General features: G+C 41.5%; 1 protein-coding gene across 1 annotated transcript in view; it reads right to left on the bottom strand.

Moving 5' to 3' along the window:
* Positions 1–18233, bottom strand: part of PLXDC2 (plexin domain containing 2) — a 242195-nt gene extending 223962 nt beyond the window's left edge. The window contains exon 1 of the mRNA XM_056483768.1: positions 17401–18233. Within this exon, the coding sequence (XP_056339743.1) occupies positions 17401–17509 (109 nt within the window). The 5' untranslated portion in view covers positions 17510–18233. The remainder of the gene's footprint in view (positions 1–17400) is intronic.
* Between the last annotated feature and the right edge of the window lie 3400 nt (positions 18234–21633).

Raw genomic sequence — 21633 nt, 5'->3', positions numbered from 1 at the left:
CATAGATATAGCTGTGCACAATGATCATCAACATGTGAAGTTACTTGTACAAAGACTAGAAAACAACAGTCAGAAGAACCCTGATGTCCCTAGGAGTCACTTTATTTGAATGCACTAGGGGGTACTACTAGAAACTGTATGAGTTACTAATAGAAGTCAAAAGTGGAAAAGTAAAAGTAAGCATTGAGAAAAGATAATTACTGGATGCTCTTCGCAGTCTATTGAATTATGACTTTGATTAGTACCAAGTATTAAAAAGTATGAAAAAATACTGAAAACAGTAATTAATCTAGGATAAAGAAGATTGTATTTACTTAGTACTTGACGTTCCATCAATAAATAAAACCAAAACCTGGAGTGGAATATGCTGTGAGAATAGTAAAAGGAATGGTGCCCCTGGGAAGTAAAAACACTAAATATTCAAAGTCATATCCTTACTAATAAAGACCATGAAAAATCAATGTAGGAATATGGAAATAAAGAATGAAAACAAAGAAAATTTACTGTATAACTGATACGTAATCTTATCTTTAAATATGTCAATATTTACACTTAGGCATTTATAGGTCAGTAGGTCAGAGCCTGGTGCTAATAATGTCAAGGCTGTAGATTCAAGCCCTGTATAGGCCATCCACATGGACTTGGTGATCCCTGTGGACCCCTTGCAACTCAGAATATTCTGTGATTCTGTGCTACAAGTACCTATAAACACCCTGCTATCTGTTCATTTTTGTAAGAGGTTACATACTGAATGTCAAGATGGGCTCATAAGTATTTTCAATATGTAAATTCACAATGTCCCACAGCTCCTTCTAAACATTTCTAATTCATTTTGCATACTTCCTACACAGCTGGGACAGTTTACATTTCTTGAAAAATGATTTAGCAGCAGAAGGGAACCATAAGACCTGGCAACCACTTGTACATAGAGTTCTGTGCTTCCCAGAGCAGCAGCTTCCCCCCAACCACTGAGAGCAGCAGAGCTGAGCTCTTCAGGAAGGGTGGGAAATGTTCTTCAAGAAACACATATTCAAATGTCCTGTTGATTACAGCAGACTGCTGATCAAAAGCTATTAGTCCCAAGACTGACTATTATCTTTCCTATTTTGATTCCAAAGATTAAATGGCTGAAATTCAATTTGCTCCCAAGTGAATGGCTTACTAAGCTGCAAAACTTCCACATTACCTGGCATTATTTTGAAATTGAATAGAAAATAAATGCATGCAAAAATAAACTAAATGCAAAATATAACCTTGTACACCACACATGTAGAAGTGCTTAAGGAGATTTTGAGCACTTGGTTCCCACTGACATCAGCAAATGCCCAAGATTAAGCACTTAGGGAACTGTACAGTAACAGAGGCAGAACTGCATGGCATAACTGTAACTTATATTCATCTTATTCATTAAAGTCTCATATTTTCAGTTTTGTGGAGAGTGTTCCAAATGTATTGTGGTTGTTGTAAAACCAGGCATTCCAGGCTAAATGGAGCACGTTTCATGGAAGTTACCAAGCAAAGGATTAGAAAACTTTTAACATTTTTTTCCTAGAAATCAGCTCTAAATATTAGCACAATTGTATGTCTTTCAGAAATCAGACAATAATTAAACTCAATGGCTTGATTAAATTTCCAAATCAGATAACTGTTCTTTAGAAAAAAACCCAAAACATCCAACTGATGCATCTAATTTATAGCAGACCTTAGAAATAAATCGTGCAGGTCATCAATTTTATATCACAAGAGACCTTTATATTAGATTAAATGCTCAGATGCATTTATTGCAGAAGAAAATTAACAGGTCACATTTGGCTGCCTTTTCTTGGACATCATTTATTTGGGAACAACTCTTTGGTGACTTGGCATATCTTTTTCAAGGTAAACTGAGGTGATGAAGGATTCTGTGATTCTATTTCTAAACTACACCCTCTACAATCTTTCCATCAAGGAAAGAATCTCAAAAGTTATTGTGCTTGATTCCACATCCTAAAGAATATGGACCTCTTCTAATATCAGAACTTAAATTTTGGAGTACCTCTGCTGCTGGTAGGTCCCAAAACCAAGCTCAGTTACAATATTAAGTCATTTTTCTTGCCTGTGACTATTTAGTGTAATTTAGGGAAAGACCAGGTATGTTTTATGCGTAGAAGGAATATTGGGGAGTCACATATTTCCCCTTGCACACCGAGGCAAAGGAGCTCATGCTTTTACTGAACAGCATCTGAAGGCAGCATTTGAAAAAAGGTCTTAGTAATGTAACTATCCCTGGGCTATAGCATTTCTCTGGATTTCTTCTCTTCTAAGATTTGTAGGACCTTCATTATATCCTTCACAAGGATGCAAGAGATGCCGAATGTAAACCTGGACCCTTCCCTGCCAAACCTTTGCTCCAGGACAGTGGGGGTCTCTGCCTGTTCCTTTGGCCCCACATAACTTCCATTTCTACCTCTTATTCATGGCATTGAAGGAAAAATTAAAAAGAGGAGAAAAAGAAGAACAGAATTGCAGAAAAGTGTTTAAAAATGTAAAATGGTAAATAAATATAATCCATAACTAAATTAATAACTTTAGCCAGAGTGGAATGCTTTTTTTTTTCTTTTTGGTGAATTTCTTTTCATGGATTTTTTTTTTTTTTTGTGCTTTTTTTGTTGTAATTGATTTGTTTTCCCCTTCAAAGCATATGTTAGTATCTCATGGAAGCAAAACAGATTCCCTAATTTAAGAGACTGCAGCTCTACTCAGCAGTAAGCTTGAATGCCATCTTGCAGTAACAGGGAGAGTAAAAAACCAGTCTTGGTCTGCCAAATATTTAAATGGAAGTTCAAGAGCTATTGGCAGGATGGCAGAGTTCTGACAGAAATTTTAAAGATGCTATTGGCTTGTGTTTTAGTGAGTAGTTTTTGCATAATAAATTTTAAGTTTGTAGTTCCATCACTACAAAGCATACGGTGTCTGCTTTGAAGGTTAAACATGAAAACACAAATTAAAACTGTGATTTTTTTTCTTGTTTCTACACTAAATTTGCTGTGTGTGATCTTGACAAGTCATTCAATACTAGAGTGCTCCTTTGGTAAAATGAAAATAAATAATAACAGTTATTAGATGTGGCAGTTTTATTGCTAAATCCATCAGTCTTTAAAAACAATTTTAATAAATGATGATGATGAAACCTATGGAAAACATAAACAGTTATTTCAAAATTCAAATCCATCCATTCTAAATCCACAAATGGTAAGTAAAATATATTACAGCATAAATACCAAGAGAGATGGGAGGGAGAAAAAGCACATGACATGGTTTTGAATCATGAAATGTACATGAAAGTTTTCATTGAGTATGTAGAATGATGGCAGCAGGAATAATGAACTTCCTACTAATACCTTGGCAGGAATCAAAATCCAAAGTAAGAGCAGAGATGCCTTGTTATTGATAAAAAGAACAACTTCAGGGAGATGGGCACCTCTGACCAGAAACATATTTTAGGATTCCTGGGAATGTTGAAGACTGGAGCAATTTGCCTTGGCAAACAAAGGTAAAGAGATCTATCTTGTCAGTTAGCAACTTCAGGGAATACAGCCCACAACTGCAGAGGGATGTGCAAGGAGAGGGGAACATGTTTTCAATTCAGCATAACATGTTTAATGAAGCATTCTTTTGGATTATAACTAGGTGTTTTCTGCTGGGATCTACTGCCTCAAGGATGGTCAGAGGCTCCTCTGTCAAGCTACAAGCTAAACTACTATTGCCACATAGCTGGAAATACATAGGAAATTACCATAGGGCCAAGCAAACAGCCTGCAGTTCTCTTATTACTATTGTTCAATTTTTTCTTCATTTCCCCTCAGAAAACACATTTACAGAACATGGAAACAACTGGACCTCTGAAGAAATGTCACAGACCAGAAGGGTCCCATTTTGCCTTGCTGTGCTCCCCCATCCTGTGATGCCTGGCTCAAACAGGTGCTCAGTGATAAAGAAGGAAGCTCCTGAATGCCCAGAAGCACAGCCCAGCAGACCCAGACAAAAAGCCTTTTCATTCCTCTTTTTTTTTTTTTTACAACACAGCCATTGATAATAGCACTCACCTGGCAGGGTGATAAAAGTTGGGAAGCTTTCCTTCCCAGTTTACCTGTCCTATATAATTTAGAAGTTTCTAACATTCCTTAAACTATACAACAAACTTCCTTCCTCCTTTCTGTGATTTTCAGGAGAACAGAATCAGAGAATGTACCTTTATTTCTTTGTTTTTTTTTTTAATAATTACTTCTTAATACTGAAAAAGAAGCCGAATTAGAATAGCAAATGCAGCATTTTCCCCTAAAAGAACATGGTTCTCTATAGAGCTCTATAGAGCTTCTCAATATCTTTTCCTCTCTTCACTCTCTGGCTCCCTACAGATTTAAATTACAGAAGCAGAATATTTGTCCTCAAAGTAACCTATTTTTTAAATTCACACGGATGTTTTGATCTCTCTCCCTAGACTTCCAGGCTGAATAGCCCCACAGAATTAATACGGCTGCTTAAATGTATAGAGAGAACTGAATCAGGTCTTTCATTCCTGCCCAGCAAATATTCTCATAGTTCTCACAGTCAACTCATGGACTCCTCTGCTTGATTCTCTTTTTCCCATTTCAAGAGTCTCAAGCACTCTGAAACCAGATGCACTTCCTTTACCCTTAGAAGTAAGCAAATTAAATTATCATCTATTGTAAATAAGTAATGCAAATAAAAACAACAGCAAAGAAACAGGCATCCAGAACCTTTCTGCCTCCAAATCCTGAATGCCTCAAAGAGTATAATGAACAACTTTGAGGTATGGAGTAGGTTTTCAGCACCAAGGTAAAAATCCCCCCATTCATTCACTCACTCTTTCATTCCCTTCCTGGGAGCACACAAGCCACGCTCGCTGCCTGTGGGAAAGTGGCACCAAGCTGCACTGTGAGCAAAGATCCCAGGCTGCAATACATCACACACACGGAGCATTGCTGAGTACACTGCAGAATGAGAGACAAGGCTTTGTGGCTAAAGACTCACTTCAAATTGGCTCAGGCTGCTCTTTTAGAAGTCAGCTGTGGCTGTGTCGAGGAATGTGAGGGTGGAATATACCCGCTTTCCCTAAATTGAATTCTACTTATAAAAGGCCCTATAAACATTTTAGCAACACCCACCAGCACATTCTAGCACAAGTCATTTTGGTGAAGGCTTTACATATGCACTTCTCTTCAAGCACACACTTCAGTCACATTTTCAAGTGCTGTGCCAAATTGAGGCTTGCAAGGGTAGCAACTATTTTTCTTTTTATATTGAATTTAAATCTTTAAATCTTTTCTCCGTTAGTCTTTTCCTACTTTATGGCAAACCTCAAAATGGATTTGAATTGTACTTAGAAGTAAAAAATTTCCTTAGATCTCCAAACAATAGATTATTGGATAGAGAGGGATACCTGGCTGGCTCTACAACAGTACTAGCATCATCTACTTTCATGTAGAGAGACAAAGTTAAAACTACAGTGGATTTATGATGATCAATAAAACATAATTATGACAGCAGAAAATATAACCAAACTCTCAAACTGGACAATCTCTCTGAGTTTTTAAGTTTCACTAAGAATGCTGGCTTGGTATGCACCCCCACTAGGCTGGGCCATAAAGCAGCAGAATAGGGATAAAATAATGAAATCCAAATACAGGCATGGGAGGGTCAAAGCTAAAGCTAAAAGAACTAATCTAATTTTATAACCTGCTCTAACTAATGCAAACTTCTGAAGATAAAGCTGGATATAACTTCCTATCCTGAAGACCTCACCTTCAGTTTATTATCCATGCATGCCTAGGGATAAAAATGTGATTCATTAACATCTCTGGGTCATTCCTTGAAGCTAACAGCAATGCTTTTGTGTAAAGAGCAGAACAATAAACCATAAATTTGCATTCAAGAAGCAGCATGTAATAAGTGTTTACACTTAAATTTGATGTGAGCCATGTGTGCTTATTGCTTCTCAAGCTCAGGCCACATTTCAGTCCCTTGGAGACAGATCATAAAATCTAAGTGAATATTTAGTTTGTGAATCTCCTGAATGTGTCTTCCACATCATTAAAAAATAAAAATAAAAAACAAAAAAACACCTCCTGCAAAAAAATCCCAGTGCCCAGCTTTTAAAGAAGAATGAAACATGCATTAGAAGAGAGACTGTTACCTACTACAACTATACAGGAAGGTCAGTTTTTTCTGCCTGCTGAAGGATCCTTTTCTCTTCAAACCATTGCAGGATCTGCAACAAGGCTGCAAGAATTATTTCCTCTGTTGCAAATGTCCTGGGACTTCTGGGTGAGCTACATTCCAAAGCCCAAGATCGGACAAAAATCTTAAAAATCTCCATCTTTTTCCAGTCCACTCACCATTTGTATAGAATGATACTGTTAAGCAGACATTTAAGTACAGTTCCAAATAAGGGAAGTTTTCCATAACTGAAGCCTAGATATGCAACTCCAAATGCTCCAAAGTGTGCAGTCTGCTTGAGGTTTGGTTTGTTATTTTTTTGGTGGGTTGCTGCTCCTCCCCCTTCTTCCCCTCATTCCTCCTGTCCTCCCCCCTACCCCTGCCCCCCTTCTTGGTTGTATTGTTCTTGTTGCTTTCTTACATTTTGTATTGTTCTTGTTGCTTTCTTTCGTTTTGTTGAGTTCCCCCCCCCCCCCCCCGGCCCCCCGATGACTCTACTAGATCTACCACCTGAATGATGATGGAAATTTCTTTTCACATTAGGTGGGAGGAGGGAAACTCATATACTTTGCAAGATAAGAACAACAGCTTTTTAAAATACAGCTTTTTAAACTTATCACTATTTCTGCAGAACAAACAAAACCCACCATCAGTGATAAAACAGCACATGCTGAAAAGCACCAGTCTGCTGATCCATCAGCTCTTTTTTCAGCAAGATACTTACTCTACAGGAAATTTCAGCTTGATTTATAGCATCAGAGGCACAGTATTGTACATAGACAATGTATACACACATGTGTTATAGACCATTTGTCAATAATCATTTTCCTTAAAAGGTCATGAGGGTACAGTCCCAGTAAAGGCTGCTATCATATTTATCAAGCAAAATAATAATCTACATCTTGCAATGATTGTTTTCTTAGGATGATAAACTTTTTGAGCAAGCAAAGCATTCTGGTCAGCAGCATTTTGAACTGAGTGCTTTGGAATTCTTCCTTCTGAATAGCAATTTCTGAATCTGGATTGTTATTTTTAAAGTTTAATTACAGGAAAAATAATTTTACAGTTTGTGGAACACCATCGTTCTCTTCTCTCCAAGAACTCAATAGCAAAACCAAAAAGATTTGGACACGGTCTTTTCAAGCTGTCAAAGTGCCAACAGGCAGAAATCTGACCCAGTATTTCTCTATTTGTCTATCCTTCAGACATGCTTGTGTTTAGGAAAAGTATTTATCAAACTAGACTATAAAATGCTGCAATTTGGGATATGTTATATAAACAGCTGAGAGAGAAACCCCTCTCCTGATGCAAGCCTAAGTGAAGAAAGGAATATCAGAAATGGCAAAATCTACAGCAGGCCAAGACTAAGCCTTGTGGTCTCTGCACTAATCAGAGCCTTTGGTCAACTCTAATCTGGATTTTTTTCCAGACAGATAGATTACTTGATCAAAGGTCTGACTGGGGTTTAAAATCTGAGATTAGGGAATTGAAGGATAAGAAGGCAGAGAGAAACCACACCCCTGAATTTGAAGAAACAGGGGGAAACTCAAAAGATCTGCTATTGCAGAAAAATTAAACTCACACTTTAATACACAAACAAGGAATCTTTAATTTTGGCAAAGCTGTCACCTTTTAAAACCACTTTCTTATTTGTAAAACTAGGATATTATCTGACTTCTACAAGGTCTTCCAAGAATAAGAAAACTGAATATAAAGCACATATCTATGACTCTGGGAATAATCAAGCAAGCTGTAAGACAAGTGTGGTCTGAAAACAGCAGTGGAGAAGTAGAGCATACAAATTGCTTGCTGACAAGTGATGGGAATCAAAAGTCTGGGGTTCAACATCAAAGCACCTAAACAGAATTAAGAACACAAGCTGGATCCAAGCTTCCAGCACAACACAATATGAACAGCAACCCTCAGGCATCTCAGCTGAGGTGGAGCACAATCCCTCCTCCTTTTTAAACACTGTGCTGCTTTCCAGGTGTATGGGGTGAGCTCAAGAGGCTGACAAAAGAAAACGGTAGTTTCTTTCCTCCATGCAAATGGACAAGTTTTCTGTAAGAAGAGTAATTTTGCAGGTCATTAATGCTATTCTAGAAAATGGCTCTGAATTGTATCAAAACCAGGGTTACCAACTCTACAATGATTGTCCATGTAATTGTGCATGAAACAAAACAGAGGCTGAAAAAGTCAAGTATATGAAGTAAAAAAATAAATGGAATAATAGACTAAGCAAAACCAGATAAAGACCAACAATCCTTCAAACAAAGCATGCTAGAATTATTTTTTTTCTTTTTTTTCCTGCTGTAGAACCTCAAACTCAATACTCTCATTACATTCTGTGGCACATTATACTTGAGTCTGCTGCAGTTTTACCACGTGCCCAAAGGTTGTTAAAGTGAAGCACAGGACTGATGGCCTGGTGCATGGGGGCATGTGGAACAGATTTTCACAACAGAACTGCTCTGATCTGAAGGAAATACGTGCTGACCTAAGTAATCCCTTCTTAGCTATGTTGTCCTAGGTAAGAAATTGTTAGGAGAACTTACTACTGTTATGATATCATTTGTGCACTGGAAAGATAGAAGTGTCTCCAACAGCTTGTAGGAAAGGTTTGGAAAGGATAAATTCACTAACATTAGCAAAACTGAAAGCAATTATCTTATTGCTCAGTGTGATGTTTAAGAGGGGAAAGAACTCTTTGGGTTTCCGTGGCTGAATGTAAACATGAAAAGCCATGTACTTCTACAGTTTACAACTGTACATTTCAATTATCAAGTCCTGCAATAAACTAAAAATAAATAATAAACCTTTTAGTTTATTGCATTACACATTCTTCATTCATAAAAACTTTTAAAAAAAAGAACATGAAATCAAACATAATAAAAAGTAAATGGAAACCAGAACTCATGACAATCTGTAATGGTGATTCATGCTAACCATTTAATTTGAGACTACAATTTAGATCAGTGTATATACAAGTTTAAATAGGAATAAGTAATAAATTGTGTTGATATTGAGGTCAGGTTTCTGCAAGTCACCAAATGCTAAACTTCTAGTCCATAAATACCTTCACTGCAAGTAAAATCTATTATGTTTACAGCAGCTGGAATCTGAAAAATGTGCTCTCTTTTAATTTTTTTGCCTCGTGTACACCTTATTAACCAAGAAGCAACCTGAATGAAAAATATACTATAAAGTTAAAAACCCAAAACCCCAGCTGGATGATCAAGAAAACTGTTCTTTTCAGCCATTCTCACCTTTTCTGTCATGAAATACAAGATAAAATGCCCTACTCTTACAGGGCTTATATAGCCAAATTCTCAACAGCAATAAGTCTCAATTACAGATGACTAAAAAGTTAATTTCCCACTCTCATCAAAATGTTGATCTTACTCAGATTAAAAGTGAATAGTCAATGCTTGCTGTAGGAAATGAAATGAAAAATATGCAAATATACAAACACATAAACTTCAAATCAACGTGCTTTTTGACTGTGTTCATATATAATAGAAAAATTCTAAGCTAAAGGTCCAAATACAAAATTTGAATTCAGATATTTTATCATCATCAAAGAAGAATCTCACAACTACTTGTTTTGTCACTTGTCAGTGAAATACTTGACAAGAGCATGTCAACTTTGACATAATTTTCTAATTTCAACTAGTTTTTTCTTTGAACTCTTTTTACTAAACCTACATAACCCTTTGTAGTACTGAACAGAATTCAGCTATTCTACTTTTCCAGAGTTTTGATATTGTTCTAAGAGGATTTATAATGCTCAGACGTTTCAAAAAATTACATTAATCCTCCTTATAATTTTATTTTCACTCCACTACCTCTTCTGAAATGTAGTGTTTTCTGTTCCTCTCTCTTTTTTAAATCCCACTTGACTAGCAGAACAGGTCTGATCCATCTGACCTAGAGCATGGCCACATGAGCTACTGAAACTGTGCAAGTCAGAAGGAAGAATCTCTGAAACAAGTAGGAGGGGCAAGGAAGGGGTTCAGGATGGACCCAGAACTCGGAAACCTGTTCTGCCACAAAGAAGTTCCTCACTGAGGGCCTTGGGTTTCTGTCCTGGGGGCTGAGGTTGAACTGCAAAGGCACACTAATTTGCTTGGAAATTCAAATGGAGAGCCTTCTAACCCACACAGGAAAGCAGGAACATGCACCTGGAGAATATCATGGAGCAACTATCACAAAAACGACACATGCTGGTTCCCAGTTCTCTATGGAGGCCAAGATCACGTTTTCCAATGGATTTTTAGTTCAGCTGCTGACTCATAAAAGAAGAATCTGCATAGTGATGAACAAACTTTAACACTACACTCTAAAGGAAAAACTGAATTTACAATGGGTGATACTCACCTTTTACAACCAGCCTAGTAGCAACTTTTGTGAGAAGAAAAGATGCAATTATTCAGCAGAGATGCAGTTTGTAAATTATGACTAAAGGAGAAAAAAAAGGGTAATGCAAGAATTGAAGAAAAAAATAAATACAAATCTAAGTGTTTATTACTGGGTAACCACTGCATCCTATTCTACTAAATGCAGCTGAAACTTCCAAGAGAATGTGCCCTATGACAGCAGTTAAAGAAATCTGCAGTAAATACTATAAATGGCATTGCATCCCTGAAACATAAGCAGCCCTTTGACACAGTTCAATTACATCTGTAAAGCAAAGGAACAGAGATCCTAGCATCAACTCTGACACAACATATATTTGAAACACTGCCAGAGAAAGGTTAAATGGAAAGGTTTATATATTCTCTTTGTGGAACTCTTCCTATTCATGTCAAGGATTGTACACTGAACAAAATGGCATGAGATAAGTGATTCTGCCTAAAGACCAAAAAAGTCACTATGAGAATATCTTAAAAAAAATTATCTGCTTATAATGGAACCTAGACAGTGTTCATATTAAAACGTAAAAGTTCTAAACAAGTAAGAACAAAATCTGATTTTAAAAGCTTTATTTCATTACATAAGAACACTAACTACAACAGCATTTTAAATGTCCTTAGCTTATCCACAGCCACAGAAAGTGTATGTTGAAATCACATTAAAGCGATGTATATCATTAGAAATGAGAGATAGAGGCCTCAAGGCCTATGTGAGCACTGGAATTGATGCTTGTATTTTATCTAGCTGCAGAGTTCAAGGTGAGCCCCTGTGTACTTAAAGCTATTCACACAGAATGATTCCAGATAGCTGAGTGAGACCTAGAAAGGTCACATTGCCCAGCCATTTGCTCCAAGGCAGGAACAGCTGCCTTTTTTGAGAGAATGATATTTTGGACATATGTTTATCTAACCTGTTTCAGTGATGAAGACTACTCATAGATAATCTGTTCCTCTAGCCTTATCATAGAGGAGTCTGCCTTACTGCAGTTTCAGTCATTAGTCGCTGCTGCAGACAAGTTACTCCCTCCTCTGAGGAAGCCTTTTACACACTTTAAAATTGTTACCATGTCATCTCTCAGTTTCATTCTCTATAGCAGTCCTCTTTCCTGTTCCCTTCACATGACAGTTCTCAATTAGTCATATATTTCTTAAAGTGCAGTGCTTGAAACAGAAGATGCTCTTGGGATCTTATCATGGTCGAGTAGAGCACGTGTTATTCTTGTGATGTCTTGTACCTATCTTCATATCAATCCTTACATTTCTCTTGATGTATATCAACCTATCAAGATGCTAATTTTGAAACTGTGTTCAGCTCAAGCATCATGCCTGACCTTGGATCTGGCCTCAGAACCTGCTCCATTTGCCTGTTTCAGAAGGTTGGGTCAAATCCAACTCAGAAACACACTCTAACACAATGCTCCCCCTTTGGTTGAGGGAGATGAACTGGTTGCACAAACCCTTTTTCAAACCCAGACACTTAGCACAACTGATTGCTCAATGCTGACTGCAAGGGGTGTTAACTGAAGTTAAGTTTATTGGTTGGATGAAAAAAAAAGAAAAGAGGAGAAAGCAGAGGAAGTGTTCCATGATGAGACACAGCATCCAGCGCTCACAGACGTTACTTCAGGGCAATGTCTTATTCTCATTTCTGAGAAGCCACAACCAAAAACAACCCTCATGTGCACTTAGCATGGCCTCTGCATACTTCTCCATAGAAAGCAAACTCATAGGTTCTTCTTGTTCCTGCTGTGATTATGCAATTCTCCAGTTTAGTAAATACAGCATCTGCCAATTGCACTGCATTAACACTCCCAGCTCAACCCCCATCAGACCTAGAAGTTGGATATAATTCCACACTGCTGGCAAGCTTGCAGCATTTCCTTGTACTGGATCGTAAATGCTCCCATCAAATTACCTTTGTTCCCTCTGCAGAGAGTCAGAAATTACCTTAACCAGGCTGCCTTAAATTCCATTGGTATTCATTTTTCCTAGGAAGCATGAACCACACTGGGAATGCAAAATACCAGTGACCCCAGCTGTGTTCTCAGACTAACAGACTGCAGTAAGTTTTGAAACTGGGTATGCTACAGAGATTTCTTTTTTCCAGGGCTTTTAAGGTTACAAGCAGCAGAACTGTGCAGTAATTCACACAATCCAAGGAAACCATAATGACTTTTATAAAAAGCAGGGTCAAATGGTACTTTTATTTTTATTTATTTTAACATGAAATTTTTATCTTCTTTTGGAGAAAAAACAGTAGGATACAACAGTGCATGTCATAACTGTATCTGGCATACTTCAAAGCATAGCAAATTTCCAGGTACCACTGCATAGCAGTCCTGCAAGAAACACAAGTTTCAGGTCCAAAGCTCCATCTCCTGAGGTCTGTGCAGGTGTAGAGACCTGCAGCACTGCTCCACCAAAATTTGCCAAAAAATCCTTAATGAAAAATACTAGGTCTATGTCTATTCTCCTCAGGGAGTCTCTCATCACCTGACATTATGCATTTCTACATCTACCTCCTTCCTCGTCTCAGGAGTCTCTATTTTGAAAGGAAACAGCCTTCCTGAACTGCATTTTTTAGAGGAATCTGGTATTCAGTAAGGCAGTAGATGTCACAAGATTTTGCTCTAAATGGCCTGTATGTGTTTCTAATAAATTTTTGACCAGATGAAAACTTTTCCAAATTATAAAGACCTTTTCTTCATTGAGTACATTTGTTTGCAGTGTAGAGAGAAAGTTTCCCTGTTATTTACCATCAGCTCCAAGTTATATGTCAGACAAAATCTAACATCTGAGTCAAGTATTTGCTGGAGTTTAGGTGCCTGCATGAGGATATAAACTCTGAACAGGAATGTTCAGAGCCAAACAAAAACACTTTTTCCCAAGAGATTTTTAAACTTTCAATGAACTATGAGTATTGATCTTACTCTAAATCTGTGGAAATGAGTTTCTGTAAAACTGAATTTAAGACCTAAGTCAACCTCATTATAGTCTTAATTTAGCCACTATTTACTAGCACTATTTCAAACCTCTCTTTCAGAGGAAATAATAAAAACAAAAAGCACAAAAAAAAAAAAAAAAGAGAAAGAAGCAGTATGAACATTGGAAAAAAAAAAAAAAGAGATAACTACTTTAGAGAGAAAGCTTAATAAAATATATATGATATGCAAATAGGATTTCTTCTCAAATGTCACTAGGATTCTTTATCCCAATAGTCCCTGTTTACATATCAAGTACAGAAAAAAAACATACTTAAACGTTAACAGAGAAAATATACTTGATATACATATTTCTAAACTTGTATTTCTTTTGATACTTCTAAGATAAAAGCCAAAAGTCCTACAGTAGAATGATGAAAGTTTGATCTCAGTTATGGATTTTTTTTTTAACAGAGTAAAACTCAGGCAATACACAAAATGTTACTATTTCAGCAGTAGATAAATCCTATATAAACACTCCTTAATAGCAGTTTATCCTATAAAAATAATTTTACTCCCCCTCTGAATGCTGATGTCTGGAGACAGCAATAGTCCAATGAATATAAATTTTATCAGGATTCTGGAACATAAAAGTTACAATAACAGCTTCCTAATTCTGACTGATGACATTTACAAAAGAATGTAACACTTTCAAGACTTTGTGGCAGCACTTCAACAGTGAGCCCTCACTTACACAACTGGAAGCCTTAATTGTTTTGAGAGCTTTCAAGACACTGTCTGTTTCACTTCACTTAATCCATGTCATATTCAGTTTGGCTACTGTGAAACACACATACACACAAACCTCGGGTTTAGGAACCTCAGTCCTGGATTTTTAGCATCTTTGTCAGCAAAAGGGAAGTTCTGCGCTGGGCCCAGGGGCGGATGGAGGGAGGGAGGGATGGATGGATGCATGGATGGAGGGATGCATGGATGGAGGGATGGAGGGAGGCATGGATGGATGGATGGATGGATGGAGGGAGGCATGGATGGATGGAGGGAGGCATGGATGGATGGAGGGAGGCATGGATGGATGGAGGGAGGCATGCATGGATGGAGGGAGGCATGCATGGATGGAGGGAGGCATGCATGGATGGAGGGAGGCATGCATGGATGGAGGGAGGCATGCATGGATGGAGGGAGGCATGCATGGATGGATGGAGGGAGGCATGGATGGATGGAGGCATGCATGGATGGATGGAGGGAGGCATGGATGGAGGGAGGGATGCGGGAAGGGCGCCCGGCCGTGCGCGGCCGCCGCTGCGCCCTCTGGCGGGGCCAGCCCCGCTCCGGCCAGCGCAGCCTCGCACCCCGGCACAAAAGCCCGGGTGTAGGAAACCCCCGGGGGCAGCCAGGTAAGCTCCGGCATGCCTGGAAAATTATTTCACTTGAATTGGTCCGACTTGATTTTCTGCGGCAAGATAATTCTAACGAGCTGGCAAAAAACCACGTTTGTATCTTTTCCCATCCCTGTTGAAATCAGAGAATATCCCTTCCGTAGCATCCTCTGAACCCTCCCTGGTTACAGCTCTGCCAGGGCTTATTACACCTTTCCATTTCTGGATACTGTTATTCCATTCATTTTCAGTAAGGTGTTTGTTATTGAGCATTTGACCAAAAGGTAAAAACAGAATTCCCTTAAGAATTTGAAGCTACCTCAAATACTTACTCTTTAAAGGTTTTATCTGAATTTTCCAAAGGAATACAGCAGGTGCTAAATAAAGTAAAACTTCAAAACATCACAATTTTCATTTTGACTCACAAAACCTGAAGTTGAATTTTTGGCTTCACATATTTTTCATCTTCTCACTGATAAGATACAGCCTATCATTGCCTTCCCCCTCCCCCCCCTCACCCCCCCAACAGCTGCAGTATTACAAACAAACGAGGAAATAAAACTCTGGTTTTGAAAATTACATTTAATTATTAGTGTCATACTATGGATTTTTAAATCAAGAACTGCGGAAAAGATGCCAAAGGTATAAACAACTAAATGTCAAAACTGACTTCAGACTGCCCTTGCACATCTTGCTACTTGAAGAAAACCACTACTTGCTATATTTTCTTCAGAATGTACTGCATACCAAAAGAATATTTACTTCATTTTAAACTCCTTTTTACTTCATATCACATTCAGTAAGACACACGACATTATTAAAGATTTATGAATCCATTGGTAAACCTTCTATTTAACACCTCCTGGTACAGACATTGATGACTACTACAACCTAATAGCCTAAATCAGGGATGTGTGGTATTTTTATGCCCACTGACAAATTATACTTCATTTAGTCAGCACCAATATCTTATTGTCTGGACACACTGGCTGGAAGATAATAAACTTTGTGAGTTCAGTCCACTGCCACACAAGATTGCAATTATCTTTCTAATATCACCACTACACATTTTTCCCCTTATAACTAACATTAACAAATACCAATATTTGTTGCCTACAGCCAAGAGTGTAGCAACATGGGGTTTGCAGCAGTACATGAAAACTCTGCTGGCTTTTCCCTTTGGCCCCAAGCGACATGTGAGCCCCGGCAACCTGCTGAGCTACCCCGCCGTTTAGCAATTCCAAAACCCAGTGGTGGGCCCCAGCCCGGGAAACTCCCGCTCTGTCTAGCGCATAATCTCACCGGACATTTAAAAAAACTACCCAGTCTCTGTTGTTCGGGTCAGTTACACAGCGACCACAAAACTTTTCACACTTGTATCAAACCTTTAAGGAAAGGAAGAAGGGGCAGTTCTGCTGCAGCAGGGAAGCCGGTGGGCGTGTTCCATCTGATAACAATCTAGCTGGTATTTCGAATACACAGGCACAGCTTTTGAAAACACCTGAGAGCCGGAATCTGCTGCAGAAAGGTCCCCTGCCACACAAACCCCACGACTTTTCTCACTATCCGCAAATATGCCGAGATTTCCTTTAGCAGCTTTCCCCTCCACAGCACAGGAATGCAGGATACAGAAGGCTTTAGCGATCAAAAGGAAACCCCATGCTGGGGGAAACAGTGGCCCAGAGAAAGCACTACAGGTGCCGTGTGTCACGCATTAACAGGTGTCTCGGAGCAGGACTGACAACAGCACCCCGACACTTCACAAGCAAACTTAAGTCAGCAGAGCCTCTCGCTCCGAACGAACAGGTCCCACGGCCCCTGGGGCTTCTTCCTTTATCCTTCTTCTCTCAACGCCCAGTTTCCAGGGAAGGCTGCAAGCTGCTGACTTCCGCGGGGGAGGAGAGTGCCCGCTAGCTCTCCCAGGCAGGATCTGCAGGGAAACTTTGCCATCCCTGCACGCTCGCTGCCGGAGAGCGGCGGGGCCCCGGCGCGGCAGGGGACGCTTCGGGGCGCCGCTCCCGGGGGCTCGTCCCTCCCTTCCCGGCTCTCATGGATGGGAAGGAGCTCCGGGGACCCCGCGAAGGGGAACAACACCGGCTCCCAGTGATGGCGGGGTAGATTCATTAAACGAGGAAAGTCTCCAATTCTCTTTAAAATAAGAAATGAAGTCATAGAGAGAGCTCTTTCCGGAGAAGCCGGGGTAGGGAAGGATGAGAAGCCGGGACCCCGGGCCTCTCTCGGGAGGAGGGGAGCCAGCCCGGAACGGCGTTTGCCCTCTCCGGGTCCGCGGCCCGTGGAGCGGCCGGCAGAGCCCACACGGCGGGGGCTGCGGAGGCGGCCCGGCCCCAGACCCCGGCCCCGGCCCCGGCCCGACCCCGCCCCGGCCGCGCTGCCCCGGGCTCCGCGCAGAACCCGGGCCGGCCCCGCCCGGCAGGTACCGGCCTCGCTTACCGCGGCTCTGCCTCGGCGTCTCCCCGCCGGCGAGCTGGCAGCGCTCGCTCAGGCACTGGAAAAGTAATAGAAATCCAGCGGCTAGTTTGCTCCTCCGCAGCCTCGCCATAGCACGGAGCCTGCCGAGACAACTCTCCGGGTGCGGGGTGCGCGCCGCTCCTCGTCGGCGGTGGGGAGGTCCGGGGGGCGGAGAGCAGCGCTAGCAGGCGCCGAGCCGCGCTGAGCTCGGAGCAGCGCTCATGCAGTGGGGCGGCAGGACGAGCCGCTGGGGCTGGAGCCGCTGGACCGGGGCTGGGGGCGCTGGAAGGAGGTGATGGGGGGGCTCCGTCCCCCTAACTCGCGCGGCCGCGCCGCTCTCAGTCCAGCGGCATCACCGCTAGGGAAAACAAGCCCAGCCTCGCTGCGAAGTGCCAAACTCTTCCCTCCTCGCAGCCTGCTGATAGATTTTAGGAGAGCCACTGAGATCCTCCCTTCCTGGCTTGCCCCCACCCAGCTCCCTTCCCCCGCAGGCTGAGGCAGGGTGCCTGAGGCACGGAGCCTCTCCTCGGTGTACCGCTGCCGACTAAAGCGCTCCGGGGGAAACGAGCGGGGAAACGTTCCAGCCGGAGCCGGCGGACCGGCCCCGAGTACGGGGGGAGCGGGACCCGGAGGGCGGGCAGATGCGCCGCGGGAGAGGATGCGCGGGCGGCGGGGAGGCAGGCGGGGACGGACGAACAAGTTCTCTCTCTTTCGGGGCGGTTTCCGCGGCCGGCGGCGCTGCTGCGGGGCCGAGGGCAGCGGCGTGGGGCGGGCGCTCCCCCGGCCCGCAGCGCACCCGCGCAAGTGCGGCCAGGGGGCTCGCCCGAGGCCGGTCCCGGCAGCCCCTCGCTCGGGGAGCTCGCCCGAGGCCGGTCCCGGCAGCCCCTCGCTCGGGGGGCTCCCCCCAGGCCGGTCCCGCTGTCCCTGGCTCCGGGGGCTCCCCTCAGGCGGGTCCCGGCCGCCCCCTCGCTCTCTCCCTTCACGCCGGTCCCGGCCGCCCCCCCGCTCTGCCCCCCGCCCCCGCCGCAGAGCGCGGTGGGGCGCAGGCGCCGGGGCCTCCCCGTCCGTGGCCGCGCTGCCGCGGGGCCGCGCTCCGCTCGGCGGTCCCGGGGGTTCTTCGGGCCGGGCCCCTGACCTCGGAACCTGGCCCCGGCACGGCTCCCGGGCGGCGGATCTCTGCCGGAGCGCCGGCAGCCTCCGCTCCCGGTGAGGGCGGCACGCAGACCCCCGGGCCCGCGCAGCCCCGCCGGACGGGCAGAGCCCGGCCCGAGGCCGCCCGCTTGTTCAAAAGTTGCTGTGCAAACGTGCTCCAGTTTCGCGGATGACAGCTGCAATAGCGCCCAAACCCCCTAAATCCTGTTCCCCGCTCCTTCTCTACTCCAGAATTTCCCTGTGTGTTCGGGTAAAGCAGCATCCCTTCACACACACACACACACATCCCTCCACCCCTCCCTTTTATTTTCTATTTCTCTTCGCAAACCAAAGAGTTGTTTATGAACACTCATCACTTCAAAAGTGCAGTGACTGGGAGGGTTCTTCCCTGCAAAAAAAAAAAAAAAAAAATTATCTACATGCTTGATGAAACGCACCGTGAACAATCCTATCCCCTACATTAATCTGCGAACGGCGGCGCGGAGACAGAAGCGAGCAGAGGGCACATCAATCAAACCCAGACAAGCGAAAGGGGCACCGGGGACCGGGCGGCGGCTTTTTACCAGCTCAGCAAACTGTGGAGCTGGTAATCAGCTGAGCGACATGTCGAGAGCCATGAATGCACCCGCCCCTCAGCGCTTGCTACCAAATAATTAAATTAATTAGGACGACAATTAAATTAATCAAATAAATAGGTCTACGGAATGTCAAACATAGCAGATAACTAATACTTAATCACAAAAGAACAGCCGGTAACAAGACGGCGTTTTTCTTTAATTTACCGCTGCTCCTGAGATTAAGAATTCATCAGGTCCATTGTAAGTGGCTTGCTCTTTAATCATTGATGTGTTTATGTGTAAATCAAAGCATAACACCCGTGGTTTAGGAAGTATGTTTGAAGTATAAGCAGAACTTTTCAAAATCTTTTCAATGTATATTGAAATATGATACTGGAGAATATTATCAATAAGGTTTATATTTGAGTTTATAGTGGGCCTTTCTAGTTTTGAGCTTCTTGCTCATACCCTTAGACAAAACAAAGCAAAAAGCAGTCCAAGTATTGCTAAAAAACTGCAGAAAAGAGACTCTATATTATCTATATAAGAGAAAATAACTGTGGAGATTTTATGGATCAGGAATGAAATCCTGGCCTTGTGGAAATCTGTGGGGATTCAGGGAGCATTACTACCTTGGTCGTTAGTATTAAAGCTATTGCTGCTGCTTAAACAAAATGTAAGACAGAGGTTTCTTCATGCCATTGGAATACTCTTTTCCTTGACAGTTGGTCAGGTTGCTCAGTTTACCCAAAGTTTTACTGAAGTTGCTGCTGAGCTTTTGGCCTTTACTGGAAGGGGTATAGAGATAGTCTTAAAGAAGGGCTGACCACTCTTTCAGCAGTTTTTCTGCAAAACTATTAGCTGAGAATAAGAACAATAAGTTCTGTAAAACATTCATAATCTGTTTTCATCTTTCTTTGTCCTTTTTAAAAATAGTAATAGAGATGAGGTTATTATAAAGTTATAGTAAATCTTAAAATACAAAAGATTTGAGTGATTTAAGATAAAAGTTTACATGTTACTAAAATAAATAATAATTCTTCAAGCTCCTTATGTATAGCATAGAGGACAAATACTATTTTTTATTTGTTCTTTCTTTCTCAGTCCTATAGTTTCAGATTTAAATTATAGATATACTACAAAAACTGCATGCTAAAGAAAGGGAAGGATTACCAATAGACAGCTGAAGCATGCAGTTACACATAAAAGTGTCAGCAATATACTAGATCCCACAGTCCTATTTTTCTGTGTTCTGTGTAGTTGTGGGACAGTTTTGCAGTGTGCCTGCTGCAAGGTTAGCACAGAATGACAACATTCAACATGTCCTGTTCTCCACAGAAAAAAGCAAACTGCATCTTCCAAAGATGGCTGTATGCATTGTGCTTCTTGTACTACAAAACATAATTGAAGCATGGCTCATCTTGGTGTAATTGTGTGTAAAAGTACAGGCAAGACTTTTTATTACACTGAGAAAAAGCCTGAGGTGAAAGTTAAAAGTAAATCTTGTAGTGGTTAACGACAATGTCATTGCTGGAAAGACATTCATAGCACAAAAGTTTATGCATTTGTTGTTACTTATAAAGTATAAGTAAAACTGAAAGAAGAACTTCCTGAAGGCTGTCTGATGTGATGAGTTGTTCTTACTTGGAACACGGTGCCTGTGATAAGTTTTCATTACTCTTATGTGCTTTTATACTGTCACCATCCTTGCACATTATCTCACCTCTCTTAGGGATATATCTTGCAGTGGCATAAACAGCAGTGGTTCCATTGCAATCAAAGAGAACACTTCCACTTTGACCAGTCAAGAATAGGCACTATAATCTCTCTTCCTGTGTAATCCATCCCTGTTTACAACATCAATCACTCAGGAAAAAAGGGTGGGAACATTCTCTCTGTTCATTGTGTTCTACTGTTATTGTGTTTGCAAGTGCCTGCCTTCACTTAAGAATCTGCTGCCTTTAAAAAAATTGTTATTTTTTTGATTTTTTTGGGTTTTTTTTTGTATCAACCTAGTCTTTTCAACCTACACTATTTCTGGCCTTATTGCATAACTGGGTCTGAGAGACAGAGTTTTTAACCTTTCTTTTCTATGTCTTTTTCAACATGTTGCTAGCTATTCTGCTTTGATAGATATAAGAGAGGCACCTCTCAATTGCACTCCAGTGCTAGCCTGGAAAAATAACTGCTTTTGCATTTGAGGAGTCAGGGGAGGATATCTCTGCTTAATTTGGGATAAAGAAACTGGTAGGGATAATTGCAGCATTCCTGAGAGAGGGGAGAATATATTTTTATTCTCTTCCAAGAAAAAAACAGACTTTTCCCGTTTGTGAACTTGAATTTGCTGTTATTCTGCAAAGGATTGTGTCTGTGTATTAATAGACTGACTATAACTATCAGTATTTTCTTCTGTAACTGAGTGGTGTCTATCAAATAACCCACTTTCCCAACTGCAGAGAGAAAAAGATAATTAATTTTGGAGCCATAAATAATACTTGATCTGCCA

Source organism: Oenanthe melanoleuca, chromosome 2 (assembly GCF_029582105.1).
Source record: "Oenanthe melanoleuca isolate GR-GAL-2019-014 chromosome 2, OMel1.0, whole genome shotgun sequence".
NCBI classification, from domain to species: domain Eukaryota; kingdom Metazoa; phylum Chordata; class Aves; order Passeriformes; family Muscicapidae; genus Oenanthe; species Oenanthe melanoleuca.
Note: the sequence above shows the minus strand (reverse complement) of the source record. Positions and strands in the feature narration are given on the sequence as shown.